The sequence below is a fragment of the Peromyscus maniculatus genome, chromosome 3 (genome assembly GCF_049852395.1).
Source record: "Peromyscus maniculatus bairdii isolate BWxNUB_F1_BW_parent chromosome 3, HU_Pman_BW_mat_3.1, whole genome shotgun sequence".
NCBI classification, from domain to species: domain Eukaryota; kingdom Metazoa; phylum Chordata; class Mammalia; order Rodentia; family Cricetidae; genus Peromyscus; species Peromyscus maniculatus.
Window position 1 is genome coordinate 116067840 of NC_134854.1, and position 18627 is coordinate 116086466.

The 18627-nt window shown below is 42.0% G+C and overlaps 1 protein-coding gene and 1 non-coding gene across 51 annotated transcripts in view; one reads left to right on the forward strand and one right to left on the reverse strand.

Moving 5' to 3' along the window:
* The window catches only part of Magi1 (membrane associated guanylate kinase, WW and PDZ domain containing 1), a 650928-nt gene that overhangs the window by 110425 nt on the left and 521876 nt on the right, over positions 1-18627 (reverse strand). For all 50 annotated transcript variants that reach the window (XM_076567400.1, XM_076567410.1, XM_076567406.1 and 47 more), the window contains 2 exons: positions 13533-13739; positions 4394-4595 (listed from right to left, as the gene is read on the reverse strand). In XM_076567400.1, the coding sequence (XP_076423515.1) occupies positions 4394-4595; positions 13533-13739 (409 nt within the window). The remainder of the gene's footprint in view (positions 1-4393; positions 4596-13532; positions 13740-18627) is intronic.
* On the forward strand, positions 15103-15209 carry LOC121828403 (U6 spliceosomal RNA). The gene has a single exon (XR_006070883.1). It is a non-coding gene; the product is annotated as a U6 spliceosomal RNA (small nuclear RNA).

An 18627-nucleotide genomic window follows, 5' to 3' on the forward strand; every position in this document is an offset into this window, starting at 1 on the left:
GCTGGGGAGCTTTGAGAGTTCATCGCCTAGCATTTCGTCTAGTTTAATTCTGTGCTTGCTAGGTGACACTCTATATGATCAGCCAGCTCTCTGCTTTGGCTACCTGCTCTGGTGCCTTCCTGGCCCTTGCAGATTCTCCCTCTGCAACTGTAAACAGAAAAAACTCTCCCCTAAGTTGCTTTTGATCGTGACTCTTTCTTTACTGCAGCAACAGAGAAGTAACGCGAAGATGATGTGCGTTTTCTTTGTGTGCATTCAGTTTGAGCTCAGCTGCTTTCTGCAATCCTGCTAAATGTGGGAAATTTTGAGACACCGACTCTTACATTTTCCCTCTTGCCCACTCACTGTCTTTTCCTAAAACTTTGATCACTGATGTCAGATGTTTGTAATTGGCCCCAAAGCTCCTGAAAGTCTGTTCCTTTGCTTCTCTCCCAAGTTCTGTGTGTCGTATGGGTCAGGTAGTCTGTTTCCCACCTCCACATGCAGCCCCTGCCTTCTCTGGCTCTCACTCTGATAATGACAGTGAGTGCTGCTGAACCCATCCACTAGGCTTTTTTATTTTTATTTTTTTAAAGTTCAAGGTTTTCTTTTTATCTTTTCTACCACTTTGCTGAAACTTTCCGTTACCTTTATTTGTTACAAGTATGTTTATAATTGACTAGTGAAGGATTTTGTAATGGCTGTATGTATGGATATATGTAATCATTCATTCATTCATGCAATAAAATCTCTAAATGTTGCTCAGGCTGGCCCTAGATTCTCCATCCTCCTGCCTCAGTCTTCCTAGTGCTGAGACTTCAGGCTAGCTACCATGCCTAACTATAATGGGTATTTGTAAAATCTTGAAGAGACAATGCTAACGTCTCTGCCATCTTGGTATTGGTATCTGCTGATTGCTTTCTCTCACTCAACATGAGATCTTTCTGGCTCTTGCTACAAAAAATGTGTCTGTCTGTCTGTCTGTCTACCTATCAATCAATCATTATCTATTTGTGGTACAGGGAATTAAACCCAGGGCCTAACATATGCTAGGCAAATGCCCTAATACTAAGCTATAACCCTTTTTATTTTTAAAGAGGGTATTGATATGTTGCTAAGGAAGGCCTTTAAATCCTGTTGCCCAGTTCACTGAATGGGTGAATTTCAGACTTGTACCAACAGGTCCAGCTAAGAAGTGACTTTTTTTTTTTTATTAACTTGGATATTCATTGCATTGTATTACAAAACTATGGATTTCACTTAAACCTACTTTAGCTGGCTTGACACTGCTCCAGAGAGTTATAGGTAGGCATTGCCTCACTTTCAGGGACACTAGATGGGGAAGGACATCCTTGTCCCCCTATCTGGGGAGATCCATTCCAGCTATTTAGGAGACCTTGCTTGATACCAGCCCAGCTGAAAGGGACAGAAGCATCTCATTACTGCTCCAAACCAGGAGCTTCACCTGTAGGCTCTACCACAGGCCCGAGATGGAAATCTGGACAACACCCTAGAAGGGAAACGGTACTTTGCTTCTACAGGTAGGGAGGAGGTCCACACCCTCCCTCTCCTCCCAGTATTTGGGTGGAAAACAGGCAGGCAGCATTGTTTTTGCCTCTCTACAATCAACATTCCATCTCTGCCACAAGTCTTTCAGAGAGTACCCTGGAAGCAGGTTTAGGCTCCCATCGGACTATTAAGGGGCAATATCTAGGTTCCCTCTTTTAGTGGCTCTTGGGGGCAAGGGTAGGACCCTGGTACGTTCTGTGTTGCTGACTGGGGTACAGGAACTGTTCACCAAAAGCTGTCTGAATTGTAGGATTCCCCCTCCTTTCCCAATTATTCAGGTAGAGAAAGCAGGCTTTCATTAGGACCATCTGTTTCTCTATCTGCTAGTGTTTCTGAGTTGCCAGTTTCTTTTGCTCAAAGCCTAAGATAAATGAGTTAAAAAGAAAACTCCAGGAATGACCTGCCCATGGCTCCTTGGAAGACCTGTTTGAGAAAGTCTGCTCCTTCGGCTCCTTTCAGAGTCCTCTTATTTCATTTTGTACACACGTACAAGGGTCCTAAGTCTATGCTTTGTCTTGAATGTTCTTGTTAACTTGTAAGATTTTAGGTTTTCCAAAAACTGTAAAACCAGTCTAGTATTTTAGATTTTTTTCAAATCCATAAAACACACAAGCATTAGATTTAATTCTGCTTCAACTTGTGATTCAATACAAGACATTCTAAGTTCTTTTCAGAAGGAAAACACCATTGAAAGTTTAGTTCTGTATGTGTACATGTGTAAAATTAAGGCTAACATATAAATGGCATGTATGTATGTATGAATGTTTATACACAGGTTTGTTTTTTTTTTTTTTTGTAAGTGCTGGTGATCAAATCTACTATTCACATACAAAAGGCAGGAGCTCTACCACCAAAGAACATCTCCAGTCTCAAATGGACTATACAGTTAATACAGTTAATACTAATATCTGGAAAGTCAATGCCATACTTATCAAAACCATATGTTTTGATATTAGGGTAATGAAACTGGTCTCCTAAAAGATATGTTAACTTGCAAAGAGTATGTACTTAAGCTAGCCAAAGTTTTTTTTTTTGGGGGGGGGGGCTAGCATCTCACTTACTTTCTTTTCTAAAATTTATCAGTTCAGTCCTTGGCAAAATTACAGGTTGTTTCTTTTCCAAGAATGTGCATTTCATACATTATTTGATATTGGGAATGCCTCTATTACACTTTCTTCTTGCTAATGGACAAAATTTCAAAGGCAATACGTTATAAATCCTAACTATGGAAGTCTGAACTTGAAGGTGATACAATTTCTTTTAGCAATGTTGAAATTCATCTGCCATAACTGTGAGCGATGAATGCTTCTCTGTGAAGAAAAGCAGTGATGGCTAACTACATCAACCCAAGCACTCTACACACTGCTCCCGCCAACCCGCCAGCCAGGGTAGGTTCGAGACCTTCTATCCTTTTACAGATACGGAAGAGGTTCAAAGAGGAGCAAGGCTCTCAGCTCACACAGCTGGGAAGTGGAGAGAACAAAGCGCTGACCACTGTGCTGCTCCCATTTCTGTGTGTAATAAGCATCTGCCCTTAACAAGAAGCCCGCAAGAGCCATGGGTGTCTCCATCCTCTGGCTGCACAACAGCAGAGCTTCCTCTCATGCCTCACAAACTTCTTTCCAGGTGGGTTTTCAAAGCAGCTTTCTTCCTCGTGCCCTTTGTGTAGGAGAATTGTACTTTTAATTTTTATTTCCCTTTTCTGGTAATAAAATATATGGCATATATGAACCTTAAAACCCAGAGAAATGTGGACTATGATTAGGAAACAAGCCCCTCACTTAGATGCATGCATGCATTTTAGAAAGTTGAGGTGCTTATATATTCTTCTGCAATGCCTTCCCTTGCTGGTTCACATAATAGTAGACCTTTATGTGAGAATAATACATTTATCTATAGTTCTGTTTGTGTATAATTAGAGCATTGTACTATTGCTTTAACAGAATAATTGCCCCTCCCCACCCCCACCCCCCACCACTGTCTGTCTATGACCTATAAAAAGCGGTGCATGTCACCACCAGCAGATTCAAAACACTACGTTTAAACATGCACTACCATTGTTAGGGAAGCCAGAAGACTTTCGGATTTTCAATTATAGGAACTATATTAGTTTTCTTTTCTCTATTTCTGCTAGTGTTACTTGTTTAAAACTTTAATTACATACAATTTTAGCCTTTCACATCTACATGTTTTCAAATCCCTATTTACCTGTCTTGTGCAATAAAATTAGCCTATGTCGGTCCACGCACCGAAACATTCAAGGTAAAGCTATGAAATTTCTTCAAGAACTATAACAGAAAATCTTTAACCTTGAGTTAGTCAATGATTTCTCATTACCACAGTAAAGGCACACTCCATAAAGAGAAAAAAAAAAATAAACCAGATCAGTCAAATCCAAAGCTCCTTGACTTTGAAAAGCTATGAAGAGTCACACTTAAGAAAAATCACAACCACACTTGAAAAAAAAAATCAATAAAATTATGTCCATAATATATAAAGAAGCCTCAAAACTCAGTAGTAAGAAAACTGAAACCAGTTAAGAAAAATATGTCAAGTATTTACCATTTTAATGGGAAAATAAAATGGTTATTTATTATAATTTTATATCAAGATTCAGTTCGCCTAACCCCTTCAAGAAATTATAGACCTTCCGCTCCCTAAACCCTTTCACACGAATAATTAAGAATGATACGGATGAAAACGTTTTACGTGAAGCTTGTGTGATCAGAATACCACTGCTACGTATGTGATCAGTTCCCTCAGGCCTAGCTGATTTCCAGAGCAAGGGGACAGGAGGCAGAGAGCCAGAAGGGTATTTTCAGGTAGAGAAAATAGTATACTTTACTCTATAAAATAGACTTCTCCATTTTCGGTATAGGCCATCTCCCAGTTTTCAGGTAGAGGACCTAAGTTATCCTCTGCAGAAAGAGGTAGGTACTGAGGGAACTTCTGAGAAGGGTCCGTGATGGGAGCGGCGAGGATGCTACTATTCACAGGCGGGAGCGTTGCTTCTTGGAGAGTGTGCTCGTCCTGGTCTCCAGAATCGGCTGATCCATCAGGCACAAAGGAGAGAGAAAAAAAAACAAGCACAAAGCTGTTCAACAACACGCTGGGAAATGCAAGACGAATACATCTACGTTCTTTCCCCACACGCATTTGTGATCCTAGATTTTATTAACAAATATTAATTATGATAATAATGGCTTTCCTTAGGTCATTTTCATACTTGTATATAATGTGTTCGGATCATATGAACCCATTCACCTCCTCTCTCATTAATTCCTTTTGTCTCCACACCTAGCCCTCCTTCTCCTTTACTCCCCAACGTTCTAGTGACCCAGGAGTTTTCCATCAGCATGTTTACAAAAACTTGTGTGTCTTGCCAGTGATGATACCACTGAAGAAAATGCCTCTACCTGCTCTAATCAACCATTGTGTGTGTAAAGCATTGCAGAGTGTGCGGCCTCGAGAGCAGCTTCCTCTTTCACGCCAGGCCCAGGCTTACAGCTGCAGGGAATTCAAGGATGCCGCAGTGACGTCATGCCCAGAAGTTAGGGTTCCACACCACTCGTTTACAGCTCCTATAAATTCACTCATCCCTTCATCTGCAAGGTTCCCTGAGCCTTGGTGAGGGTGTTATAGATGTCTCATTGATAGGTAGGCTTTTAGCAATTATTTAATTTCTGTGCCGTGTATCCCTGGTGAACACAGTTGCAAAAATTCTCAATAAAATACTTGCAGACCAAATTCAAGAACCCATCAAAAAGATCGTTCATAGTGATCAAGTTGGCTTCTTTCCAGAGATGGTTCAGGGACGGTACAATCTGTAACTGTAAACTGTAGTATGCCACATAAAGACAAAAATCACTCGATCATTTCAAGAAAAGCAAAAACCGCCCAAATCCAGCTTCTACCTTCTTAAAAGAACTTATCTTTTCCTAGTTGCTGGTTATCCACTATGACTTCTGTTTCACTTGGGTAAACAGAAAGAATCAAAATGATTAGCAAGGCCAGGGATGTAGCTGTCGTAGAGCATCTGCTTGGCACATGCAGGGCCGGGAGGTCTAGCTCGAGTACAGGAAGGAAGCACCCAAACAAGACAAACCGCAGCAAAGTGTATTTGAAAAGAAACAAGACAACAATTATCTTGAAGATGTCAAAGAAGAAAGCAATGTATCAACGCAAACCCTAAGGATTCTATACCAAAATGTCCTCAGACTGATCTGAGATCTCATTCCACTGAATTCATTTGGTTTCATGATTCAGGAGGGGAAAAAAGATCAAACTGAACCCACAGACTCTGTGGCATTTTTGTAGGTTTTTGTAGAAGTTATTTAGTCTCTCAGAGTCACTCCTCTGTAGACGTTTCTGAGTTTTGATAGACACTGGCGAAGATCAAATAGTGACAAATTAAGCTGGAAAGATTACAAAAGTTTAGAATAAAGAGACAGCTATGGCAGTGAGTCAGAACTGAGACTCCTTTGGGAAGCTAAAGAGACTGTTCCTGTGAAAACTAAGACAGTTACCCCAGAACAGTATCGTGTGGGTGGACTGATTGGACTTGGATCCTAAGAGAAGGCTCTAAGTGAAGGTGTCTCCTTGCCTCCGTATTAACCAGAAACATCAAGGGTGATGTCATCAAAACACCCATAAACAGCACTGTTGACATCCCTGCTGACTTTTTATAGAGGAGGATGATATTAAACGTCAATCTCCATGAAGCTTCAAAACACACTAATCAAGATATAGTCATTTTCTGTCTTCCATCGTCACTCCCCTGTAGACGTTTCTGAGTAAAGCAAAATAAGGGATAAAACTGGGTCTCAAGCTGTCTGATGAACAGCTAGTGAGCTCAACACATGAGAAGGCTCCCCAGAAGGTGAATGGCAGCATGCCAAGCCTACAAGATGAGCAGCTCTACCACAACCTAGCACCACTGACTAGGCCATCTGGAGGACTTCCCTGGCCAACATCTCTCCCCTCTTATTTTGGTGCCATCATTAAGGCTCCCGTTTGGAGGCCATTCTGTGTCTGGGTGGTCCAGATAGGAAGAGACACAAACCAATGTGTGGTTCCAAGTCAGACTCTTGGATTTAGGAATATTCTATCGTGTTGGTTTTTTCCATTGGTTCAGGAACAGGTGCACGCTGCAAGGCTAAGCAATGAAGGGCTGGTGTCTTAGTCACATTTCTACTGATGTGATAAACAGTCCAAGACCAAAGGCGGCTTGGAGAGGAAGTGGTTTATTTCAGCTTACAGTTGTAATCTACCATGGAGAGTTCAGGCCAGGAACTCAATGCTGGAACCTAGAGACAGGAACTGAAGCAGAGGCCACAGAGGAAAGCTGCTTACTGCCTTGTCCCCTATGGCTTATCGAGCCTGCTTACTTATACCACCCAGGATCGCTTGCCCATGGGTGGCCATGCCTTCAGAGAGCTGGGCCCTCCCATATTAACCATTAACTGAGAAAACACACTACAGAACTGCCTACAAGCAAACCTTATAGAGGCATTTTCTCAACCAAATTCCTCTTCTTAAATGATTCTAGCTTGTGCCAAGTTGACATAAAACTAACCAGCACATAAGGTATAGAAATTTTAGTGGAGCAACTTGCAGCCTGTTGATGCTGGAATAATCAAGCAGACAGGTTTCTAACACTTGATGTGCTGCTGCTGGTCCTTCTAACATGGCTTAGCAAGATGTATGCAGAGAAAAGCGGAGACAAAAAGTGGAATACTGCCTAAGATTCCAATGGAGCCTTTGAGGTCATGTCTGAAACCAAAGCTGTTCCTAGGCTATTCAACTGCTTAATGCCTCACTTTCTTTCTCAAATCAGTACAAGTTAAGTTTTGTGACTTGCTTCTTCTTCTTTTGGAAAACACCAAATGGCAGATCATGCCAGTGTGGTGGGAAGCCTAGAGAACCGGAAGCCCAGGACTAGGAGGCCATGGCAGTTTCAGCCAAGGATTTGGCAGAGGTCTTGAGGCCATAGTAGTGGTCAAGGCCGTGGCTATAGTCAAGGCCGTGGTTGTGGTCAAGGATGCAGGGCTCATGGAGGTAAAACCAAAGACAAGGGGTGGATCCCTGTCATCAAGCTGGGCTGGCAGGTTAATGACATGAAGATCAAGTCCCTGGAGGAGATCTTCTGTTCTCCCTGCCCATTAAGGAATCCAGGATTATTGATCCACCCCCACCCCCAGGCTCATCCCTAAAGAATGAGGTTCTGAAGATCATGTCAGCGTAGAAGCAGACTTGGACTGGCCACAGGACCAGGTTCAAGGCTTTTGTCACTACTGGAACTACAATGGTCATGCTGGTCTTGGTGTTAAGTGCTTCAAGGAGGTAGCCACTGGCATCCGAGGGGCCATCATCTTGGCCAGGCTTTCCATCGTTTCTGTGTGGAGAGGTTGCTGGGGGAACAAGATTGGCAAGCCCCACACTGTTCCACGCAAGGTGACAGGGCACTGTGGCTCTGTGATGATGTGTCTCATCCCTGTCCACAGAGGCACTAGCATGGTCTCTGCTCCTTTGCCCAAGAAGCTGCTGTGCTGGCTGGTATTGATGACTGCTACACGTCAGCCAGGGGCTGCACTGCCACCCTAGGCAACTTCGGCAAGGCTACTTTTCATGCCATCTCCAAGACCAAAGTCTCCTTATCAGGAACTCCCTGGCCATCTTGTGAAAACCCATACCAGAGTCTTTGTTCAGAGAACCCAGGCTCCAGCTGTGGCCACCAAATAAGAGTTTTTATACAAGAAAAATAAAGTGAATTAAGTCTGTTAAAAAAAAAAAGCTTACTGTTGTAGAATATTAAAGATATGTTACATTTGTTTATGCTGTGGAATATTTGTTTAATGATGCATAGATGTATTGCATTCTTCTATGTTGCATTTGTTTAACTCTGTGAAGCTGTGTTACCTTGCCTATCTAAAACACCTGATTGGTCTAATAGAGAGCTGAACAGCCAATAGCTGGGCAGAGAAAGGATAGGTGGGGCTGGCAGACAGAGAGAATAAATAGAAAGAGAAATCAGGGAAGAAGCGATCTAGGAGTGAGATAAGGAGGAGGACTCCAGGGGCCAGCCACCTAGCTACACAGCTAGCCATGGAGTAAGAAGTAAAGAAAGGTACATAGGATAAAGATAAAAGCCCAGAGGCAAAGAAAAATAGGATAATTTAAGTTAAGAAAAGCTGGCTAGAAACAAGCCAAGCTAAGGCTGGGCATTCATAAGTAAGAATAAGACTCTGTGTGATTTATTGGGGAGCTGGGTAGTGGGCCCCCAAAGAGCCAAAGAGTAAAGAAAAAAAAACAAAACAAAAAACCAACAGTTTCCAACTTACATCTAAGAGTATAGATCAACAGAAATCTAGAAAAACAGAAAGGAAATCAAACAAAAACAGAAGGATCATCTTAAAATTATTAACAGATATCAATATGAACTGAGAAATTAGCAAGAATGTAGAATGACTCCACAAAAGTCAACACACACTCATTTCTGACATTTCTCTGGATGTTTCAAATCTCATGTGTCCTAGAAATCCCCCAGACCCACCACCAACTACTACTAGTTGCCTGGCTCCTTGGTACAAAACACAGGACGGAGGTAAAATTTTAAAGATGTGGTGGTATTGTGTTCCCCAATACATTGTGCACCCTAATAAGCTTATCTGGGATCAAAGAACAGAACAGCCCATAGATTTAGAGGCCAGAAATTTGTGGCACACACACCTTTAATCTTAGCATTCCAAAGGCAGAGAGATCCGTCTGGATCTCTGTGAGTTCAAGGCTACACTGGAAACAGACTCACGCCTTTAATCCCAGGAAGTGATGGTAGAAAGCAGAAAGGTATATAAGGCGTGAGGACCAGAAACTAGAAGCTTTTGGCTTGGTTAAGCTTTTAGACTTTGAGCAGCAGTTCAGCTGAGACCCATTTAGAGGCTTCCAGTATGAAGACCCACACAGAGGCTTCCAGTATGAAGAAACAGGATCAGCTGAGGAGTTGGCAAAGTGAGGTAGTTGTGGCTTGTTCTGCTTCTCTGATCTTTCAGCGTTCACCCCAATACCTGGCTCCAAATTTGTTTTTATTAATAAGACTCTTTAAGATCCATGCTACATAAAGGGACTTTTTTTTGGGGGGGGGGAGGGGAGTTGAACTAGGGTTTTTCTCTGTGTAGCCCTGGCTATCATGGAACTCACTCTATAGACCAGGCTGGCCTCGAACTCAGAGAGATCCATCTACCTCTGCCTCCCCAGAGTGAGATGGATTAAAGGCATGTGCCTCCACTACCTGGTTTAAAGAGACTCTTTTTAAAAGCACCACATTGAGGAAGAGTCAGTTCATATAAGAACCATGTTTTCATACAGTTCTCTAAAGAGTGGAAGGACATAAGATAAGGTAGCATGTGAGTTGTTTAAAGTCTTAATTTATGTGCATGTTTATTCCCAACTGGGATTTGAACTCAGCTTCTCAATCTTGAGCAGCAAACACTCTTACTCACTGATCTATTTCTCCAGCCCCTAATTGTTTTTTTTTTGTTATTATTATTATTTTTTTTTTAACATTTTTGGTTCCCTAAATAGCTGTGCACTTTGGCCAACAGTATAATTCTACTGTCATTAAGTACATATAAGAAGAATTTGCCTTCAGGGGCTCCTCTTAGCTCTATAATTTAGGGACCATTTGTAGAAGACTGTCCCACTACCTAGTTCAACCATCCGTCCTGTGGTTAGTGTCTGCTCATTGTGAGTGTCTACTATCATCACATAAAGAAGGCACAGGCTATGCCCTCAGGATGCATGTGGCCATTATTCCCCTGTTGTCCTGCTATCAACACTGAATGTCACACAGGCATGATTACAGGGTACAACTTCTTCAAATGATCCAAGCAAAGGACAGCAGCAATATCGGGTTATTTTTCAATGTCCTGGTGAGTATCATTTTTAATGGGCACATAGGACTTCTACATTTGGATAAGAGTGTCACCACTTTAGCAAAGCCAGTCTAAAACAGAGCTAAGACCTCATTATGCCACTGTTGTTCAAGAAGCTGTTAGCTCAGAGCAGCTGGCGGATTGCAACTTGAAGAGGTATACGGTGCAAAATGCTTTGAAGCAACTCCTTTTACACATATATCACAGGAGTGTTAATTATTTGAAAGCATCGGTTTGAGTAAGTATACGACAGCGCCAGTGTTCTGAGTTAGTATTCATTCAACATATTCCTTACATACTGAAGTTATCCTATCACAGACACATCGAGCTACCCCTCCCTTCTTTTCCCTCTCCTTCCTTTCTTCACCCCACCTCACCCCCATCCCCACATGCAGTACCTGGAATCTCACCCTGAACTTGCACGCTGGGTGTGCACTGTACCACTGAGCTATCCCCCCAGTGTAGATCATCCCTTTGGAGGACATGCTATTTGCTTTCTTGGTACTAAGGTGGGAACCTAAAGAGCACACTAGTGACCATTTGGCTTCCTGTTTTGGGTATAAACTAATGATGAGACTGATTTTACCAATGATGATCTAGGAACACATGCTGTCCTTAGATGCTAGACTTTCAACTGGGGGTGATAAAAAAAAAAATCAGGTTTTCTGAGACCTGGATTCTACTAATAAAAACATATAGTAGTTAAAAACAGGAAGCCCACCAACAACTGCAGCTACTACCATGAATTTGGTCTTGTTTTCTACTAAGAAACCCCTTTAACATGTATGTAGAAGACAGGTAAGGGACATGAAACAAACCCCAGGCGACTACTCCTGGGAACAAATCCTGGAGGGCACTCCTGGGGCCAACTCCAGGGATCCTCTCTTGGAGCCTACTCTTAGGAAACACTACTGTGGTCTACTGAAGACCACTCCTGGAGTCTACTCTTAAAGACTACTCCTGGAGCCTACTCTTGAGGTTTATTCCTGGGGCCAACTCCTGAGGTTTATTCTTGGGAACTTACCTTCGGGAACCACTCCTGGGGTCTAGTCCTAGAGACCACTCCTGGCACCTAACTCTGGGGTCCACTCCAAGGATCTACTCTTGGGGAATATTCCTGTGGCCTATCGAAGGCTACTCTTGGAGTCTACTTGAGGAGACTCTTCCTGGGGTCATTCCTAGGGACTACTCCCTGTGCCCACTCCTGGCATCCACTCCTCAGGACCACTCTTGAGGTCTACTCCGTGTGCCCACTCCTGGCATCCACTCCTCAGGACCACTCTTGAGGTCTACTCCCTGTGCCTACTCCTGGCATCCACTCCTCAGGACCACTCTTGAGGTCTACTCCATGTGCTACTCCTGGCATCCACTCCTCAGGACCACTCTTGAGGTCTGCTCCCTGTGCCTACTCCTGGCATCCACTCCTCAGGACCACTCTTGAGGTCTGCTCCCCGTGCTGGCAGAGCTGCTTCACTAAATCTGGCTGCTAGATCTTCTTTGGGGACCTCCTCTTTGCTGGGAGCATTAAAGCATGATTCGCTATTCTTATCTGCTGAACTACTACGATATTAAAGTATTAGAAGTTTTTAAAAGAAATGGTAACACTTGTGCATGGTCTGTTTTCATTTTGGAAAAGAACACGATAAACACACAAAATATTCCCAAGGAATGAAATCAGTGGAATTTAATAAAAGTATGCATAAGAATGGCAAATATCTTCTAGATATTGCAACTAAAGGTCAGCCACTGTCTATTCCATTCTAAATAAAAAAATGGAAAATTTCACAGAATCAAATTCTTAGAGAAAGTTAGAAGTGGCCTAATTCAGCCATTTTATACACAAGTGAGGCTATGCATATTGTCTATAAAAGGAAAACCAGCACAAGGCTAGCCATAACACCTAAGCGTTCCTTCTTTACCCAATGTTTCTCACAAAAAGGTTGAGCTACACTATTGCTGATAATAAAATCAAAACTTTTTATTGCCACCTCAGGATTCTGAATTTAATGTCTGGCAAAACCTCTGAGAAGTACAAAAGGCGATGTATGGTGTTCAACTCTAATAGCTCTTTCTTGAATATCCTATTGAATTATCTTGACTGTGGTGGGGGGTAGGCATACAGACTGACCAATCTTTTCACTCACTGTGGCTAGGTCTAACTAGACAATGACAAAAGTCTGCTGATATGCAGAGAAAAGGATCTAACATGCTGAAAATGGATAAACCATCAATAGCTACAATTCCAAGACAGGAAAGGAAATAGAAATATAGGCAAAGTGGAGGAAACAAGATGGACTTGTAAGTCACATGACATATTAGCAACTCCATATATGCTACAGGCTGTGTCTGTGCCATGGTGGAAACAATGAACTACATAGCCATTTATATAGTCACTACATTTTGAGCTACAGAATACAGATCAAACCCACATACTGTGAAAAATATGCTCACTAACTGAGAACATGCACCCCAGCCTCTGGTCTTACAGTGCCCGAGGCCTTATCCTTAACCATCCCTTCATAATATGTATCATCTCAGTAACCCATACGCTTTAATGCAGCATGCACATGCACTGTGGAACCTTCCAATATTTATTTTTCTATCGTTCCCCCTGTAAGATATACAGTGAAATTTGTACAAGTTAACTGAAGACCTGATCTGGTTCCATTATACCTTTACTAGATGAGAAGAGGATGCTGGGAGCTCACCAGTATAGCCTCAAATGACAGCAGCCTGATCAAACAAATTTTCATGTTTCAATTCATGATTAACCATGATCATGTCTCATGATCAGGCCCCCCATAATAATAAATAAAAATAGTCAAACAACAAAGTTAAGACTTTTTAAAACATGTTTTTTAGTATTTAGTAGTTTGGGTGAAGTTCTTAGGAACAAGCATGGTACGTAGACCAAGGAAAGACAAGACTGTCCCCATGTACCCTGTGGTCACAGTCTGAATCTTGATAACCCCAAACACTGGTTGGAACCTTTCTGTAAAGACTCCAATCACCACTTTGGCACATCTGTTCAGAGGAGACACAATCTATTCTTACCTGTAAAGCTACTGTTCATTTCAGGAACATCATCCTCCTCCTCATTCTCCGTGTGGACTATGCCAGCATTTTGCATATCATTGTAGGACTTTGTTCGCTTAGGGGTCGACTGCTTGGAGCCGGACTGAAGGCTGTGCAAGGCATCCGTCGTGGTCACTTTCCCACTGACTGGCTGGCTGGGAGGTTTGGGTGTCCCATAATAGTTTCCTAGGTGATGGAGAGACACATTTGCATGTTTCAAAATGAAGACTTTTTTTTTTCAGCCCCAAGAATTCACATCCAAATCTCTTAGAGTATTAAAAAATGAAGCTGGAAAGCTGGAACATGCTGGATTTCATTTCTAGAATGAGTTATCAAAGGCGTCTTTTCTATCTAGCTAGTTACGGGGTTACAGAAGGGAAAAGGAAAGCCACAGGGTTTTGATGCAAAGGAGCTAGGATAAAACCAGAAGTGGCTGTGCTGAATAGAGGCGTTTCCTTGTCATTACATTTGAATTTCAATGGGTCATCTTTTGATATAGGCAACCACACAAGGCTGAATCCCATTAAGAATTGAGTCCCATAGAAGACAAAACTCATGACTGCCAAGATCCTCCCAGGCCTCAAAGGTCGAGGTCTCTCTCTCTCTCTTCAAGAGGCAACCGGGGCGCTTCGGTAAAAGGAGGGCAGCGAGCACCACGTGGCACCTCTTAAACTGAATGGCAGGGTTGACTATAGGGGTTGTGCCAGGTGGGAACAAATCCTCGCCAAGTTTCAAGAGAAAACTGTTCACTGATGCCCCCTGGGGGAAATCACCCTTTATGTAATGGTCTTCTTTGCTTCTAGCCATCTTCAATTCCTCCATGTTTGGGAGGCCCCCCCCCCCTCTGCTAGGCAATTATGAATGATACATGAAGTAGATACTTTTTTTTTTTTTTTTTTTGAGACAGGGTTTCTCTGTGTAACAGTCCTGGCTCTCACTCTGTAGACCAGGTTGGCCTCAAATGCACAGAGATCTGCCTGCCTCTCCCTCCTGAGTGCTGGGATTAAAGGCGTGCAACACTACTGCCCAGCAAAGTGGATATTTTAATATTTAGAAATGTGTACTTTATTTTCATTTGTATGTTTGCTCATATGTGTGTATATTCATATGTGTGGAGTGTGCTTTTATACTTGTGTGCATGTACCATGTACAAACCAGAATGGTCAACCTTACATGCCATTCCTCAGATGCCATGCACCTTCATTTTTGAGACAGGGTCACTCCTTGGCTTGAAGTTTGCTGATTCAGCTAGACCAGCTGACCAGTGAGGCCCTCTCCACCTGTCTCCTCCTCCCCAGCACTGAGATTACAAGCACACCCTATTACACCCTACTCTTTTATGTGGGTTCTGAGGTTAAACTCAGGTCTTTATAATTACATGACAGACACTTTAACTATGTACCTAGTCCCAGATACGTATATTTTAAATTTGGTATAATTACTAAATACTAACTAGTAAATTCAATTAACTTTCAAAATGAAAAACAATGCTTAAAAAAAGGTTTATTTTAACCACATACCTTAATTTTCATAAGAGAAAGTTAATCAAGTGCTCTCTTTGACAACACTTATAGTAACACTGCAATAATATGGAGAAGATACGCACGGCCCCTGTGCAAGGATGACATAAAGCCAAAGTTTACTTAAGCAATATTAAGGTGGCTCAATGTCATTACCAGATGACATGCCAATGTGGATGGGAGATTTCACAAATCCCCACCTCTACATAAAGAGCCACAGTCAAGCAATGGTTGCTGGAAGAGGGAGAATCGGTTTTCTCCAACCCCAAGTGGTCAGCCCTAAATATGTATGCATATGAGCAACACTAAATGGACTCAGTAGTTTGTGTGTGTGTATATATGTAACAATAACAACTGAAGAAGTCATGAGTTTGAGAGAGAATGGCAGTCATGAAGGAATTTAAGGGAGTTTGGGGGGTATAAACGGCATAAGTACAGTACTCATGCATGAAATCCCCAGAAACTTAAAAAATTAAAAATTTAAATAAAGTGGGTAATGGTGGCACACGCCTTTAATCCCAGTACTCGGGAGGCAGAGGCAGGAGGAGCTCTGTGAGTTCAAGGCCAGGCTGATCTACAAATTGAGTTCCAGGACAGCCAGAGCTGTTACAACAGAGAAACCCTGTCTCAAAGATCAACAAAACAAAACAAATTTAAATTAAAAAAGAAATCAATGAGTGGAAGAAATAATGATAGTAGTGATAATTTCCTTCTGCAAATTTATGTTTAAAAGCAAGTGATTTTGATATTGTCTTAAATGAAACTTTAAGACGCTTGTCCCAATACAAAAAAAAAAAAAAAAAAAAAATTCTTGAGTACTTTCCGACTAATCTAGATTTGGAAAGCATGTGATATTCAGTAGGGAAGGTGCACTGACAAAGAATGTGCTTCCACTAGGCTTTAACTCTAACTCCTCTTCTGTTTTCTTTTATTGGGACACCTGCTTTCTTGTAGTGCGGTTTTATGGGCTGGGGAGTGGAGGATAGAGGTATGGTCTGGTTTCCGGTAGCCCAGGCTAGGCTGGTCTACTGCCTCTGCTTCCTGGGGCATGAACTGCCACTCTTTATACTCGCTGGGATGCCACTCAGAGCTCCAAGCACGCTAGCCAACCTCTCTAGCAACTAAGCTATTTCTCCAGCCCTGCAGTTAAATGTTTTTAAGAAAGGAAGGCTTAATATTAATGCAATATTTTTAAAGAAGAAACTCTTTAGAATTCTTTTCAATTTTGGGGGGTATGTGTGTATGTGTGTATGTGTATGTCTACATGTATGTGCTGTGCTTGTTTGTGTGGGTGCCCGTGGAAGCCAGAAGAGAGCATGCGAGACCCAGGACCTGGAGTTATTAGAGATGGCTGTGATCTGCCCAATGTGGGTTCTGGGAACCAACTTCTGATCATGTGGGAGAGCAGCAAGTGCTCTCAATAACCCAGTCACCCCTCCAACCCTAACATTTGTTTCTTCAAGTTGTATTTTGAATCAATAATTTTATTAGCACACATAAAACTATTTTCTTTTGAGATGGATATAGTAATTCATGCCACCAGTGAACTCTGGACATACAAGCTAATAAACACAGGAGGGAAAAATGGGATCACTGCTCAGCAGCTGAGAGCACTTGATACACCTACAGAGGACTTGGGCTCAGTTCCCACCACCCAAAGGGTGGCTCACAACCATCTGGACCTTCAGTTCCAGAGCATGTGGCATCCCCTTCTGACCTCTGTGAGCATAGGCATGCATGTGGTACACATAGGTACAGGTGGGCAAAACAATCCTACACACAAATATAATAAATAAACCTTAATAAAAAAAAAACCATGGGGGCAAAGGAAACCATGTTTAAACTTTGAAGACCCCAATTGGCAGTCTCTGGTAAGCTCTCGCTGGAGGCTTTGGTTAAGACTTAAGCTCTCACACAGTAAGTGATCTATCAGTCTCCTACGAAGAAAAATCTTTCAGATTCTCAATTTACAGGCCAAGAAGTTGGGAGGAAGAAGCTGGAAAGAAGACAACCTATAATGGTGTGAGAGGCTAACTAACCCTCACCCAAGGAAGAGCTAGCAATTATGTAACAAAGAAACACACTTCATCTTTCATACGTACAAGGTCATGGAAAGACTATTCTATGCTTTCTTTAAAGGTATGCCTAGGCTAAGTACAACAGTGTTTGTGAGGTTTAGGAAAGTACGACTGTTGACTTAAAATTAAATCTCCATAGAGAATTGAACAAACAAACAGACATAAAGTGCTACTGAATTTAATTTAATCCCTCCCCATTACTAATATACCAAAAGAGCACACTCATTTTACAACTAGATGTTGAATGAAGGCTGATATCTACAAGTTAGAACCTACTGTAAAAAGGGAGGTAAAGGATGGGACCCTGCACTCTTAATTTCCTAATTATTGTTGCTCACAAAATTGCCATTTTAAAACTAATTTACTCTTTGATATCCACAGTTTATGACAGAAATAAATGGCCAGGAAACAAAGTTTCATGTAATTTGACAAACACATGTAGATTTTCCAACAAACACCTGTCCTCAGTTTTCAAGTTAAAAAAGCCTAGCAGATTTGTTGATACACCCCCACAAGTTGTTTCCCATGTCTACAAAGCAGTCTCGGAGACAGATGACTCGCATATTATCAGGTGAACCATATAAAATTAAAACTTGGCGAACATCAACAACGTAGTGTGCCTTATAATAATGAATAAATGTGCATGAGCAATGCTGAGCAGCCTTGGCACTGCATGTCAATAAAGCTTGTAAGAGAGAGCCCACAGTTCCAACTCACCATGACAATTTCCAAAAATCCTCAGAGTCTGTAAGTTGGCCTTTGAATGAATTCAAATTTGGATGCATCTATCTGGATCCTGGACTTTTAGTCAACAAGAGTATAACACTGTAGACCGACTTTCCCATGTAACCGCAGGCAGGTGGGTCATGTATAGAGAGAGTTTCACAGTTACTCTAGGACTCTATTGCCTGTATCTAGTGTCTTGGAGTTTGAGATCCAAACTGTGCCTTCCAAAAAAACTCCACCTTATCAAGAATTCCCAGTGTGATCATTAAGTAGGCCAGGTCCAGCCAAGGTAGAAGCACAAACCTAACAGAGAATGTGCAGCATGTACATAAGACTCTGTGTGAAGGACATAAATAATCCGAGGCACTGCAAATGATTCAAAAATTAATTAAGCTTATTGCTTGGCAGGCTGCATCATTTCTGTGAGCCCTGAACCTGGCTGTCCCACAGTCTCCATGTTACCCAGCAGACACTTCCTGAGGTGCCCGGGCTTCAGCCCAAGTGGGAATGTGTTCCTCTTCCTCCGCTATTTTCAGAGCAGGTTCTACAATAAAACTCAACAGGGGTGGTGGGTAGGGAGGGAAGGGAAGGCAGGGGAAGAGGAAGGAAAGGCTGGCCTTAATTAACAGGCACAATCTATGGCCATGACCAAAGCCAAAGAAAATCCTTTCTAACTCACACTTATAAATTAATGAAGTCTGCAAATCAATTTTTAAGAGCTTTATAAAACATTTAAGGAAGACTGTACTA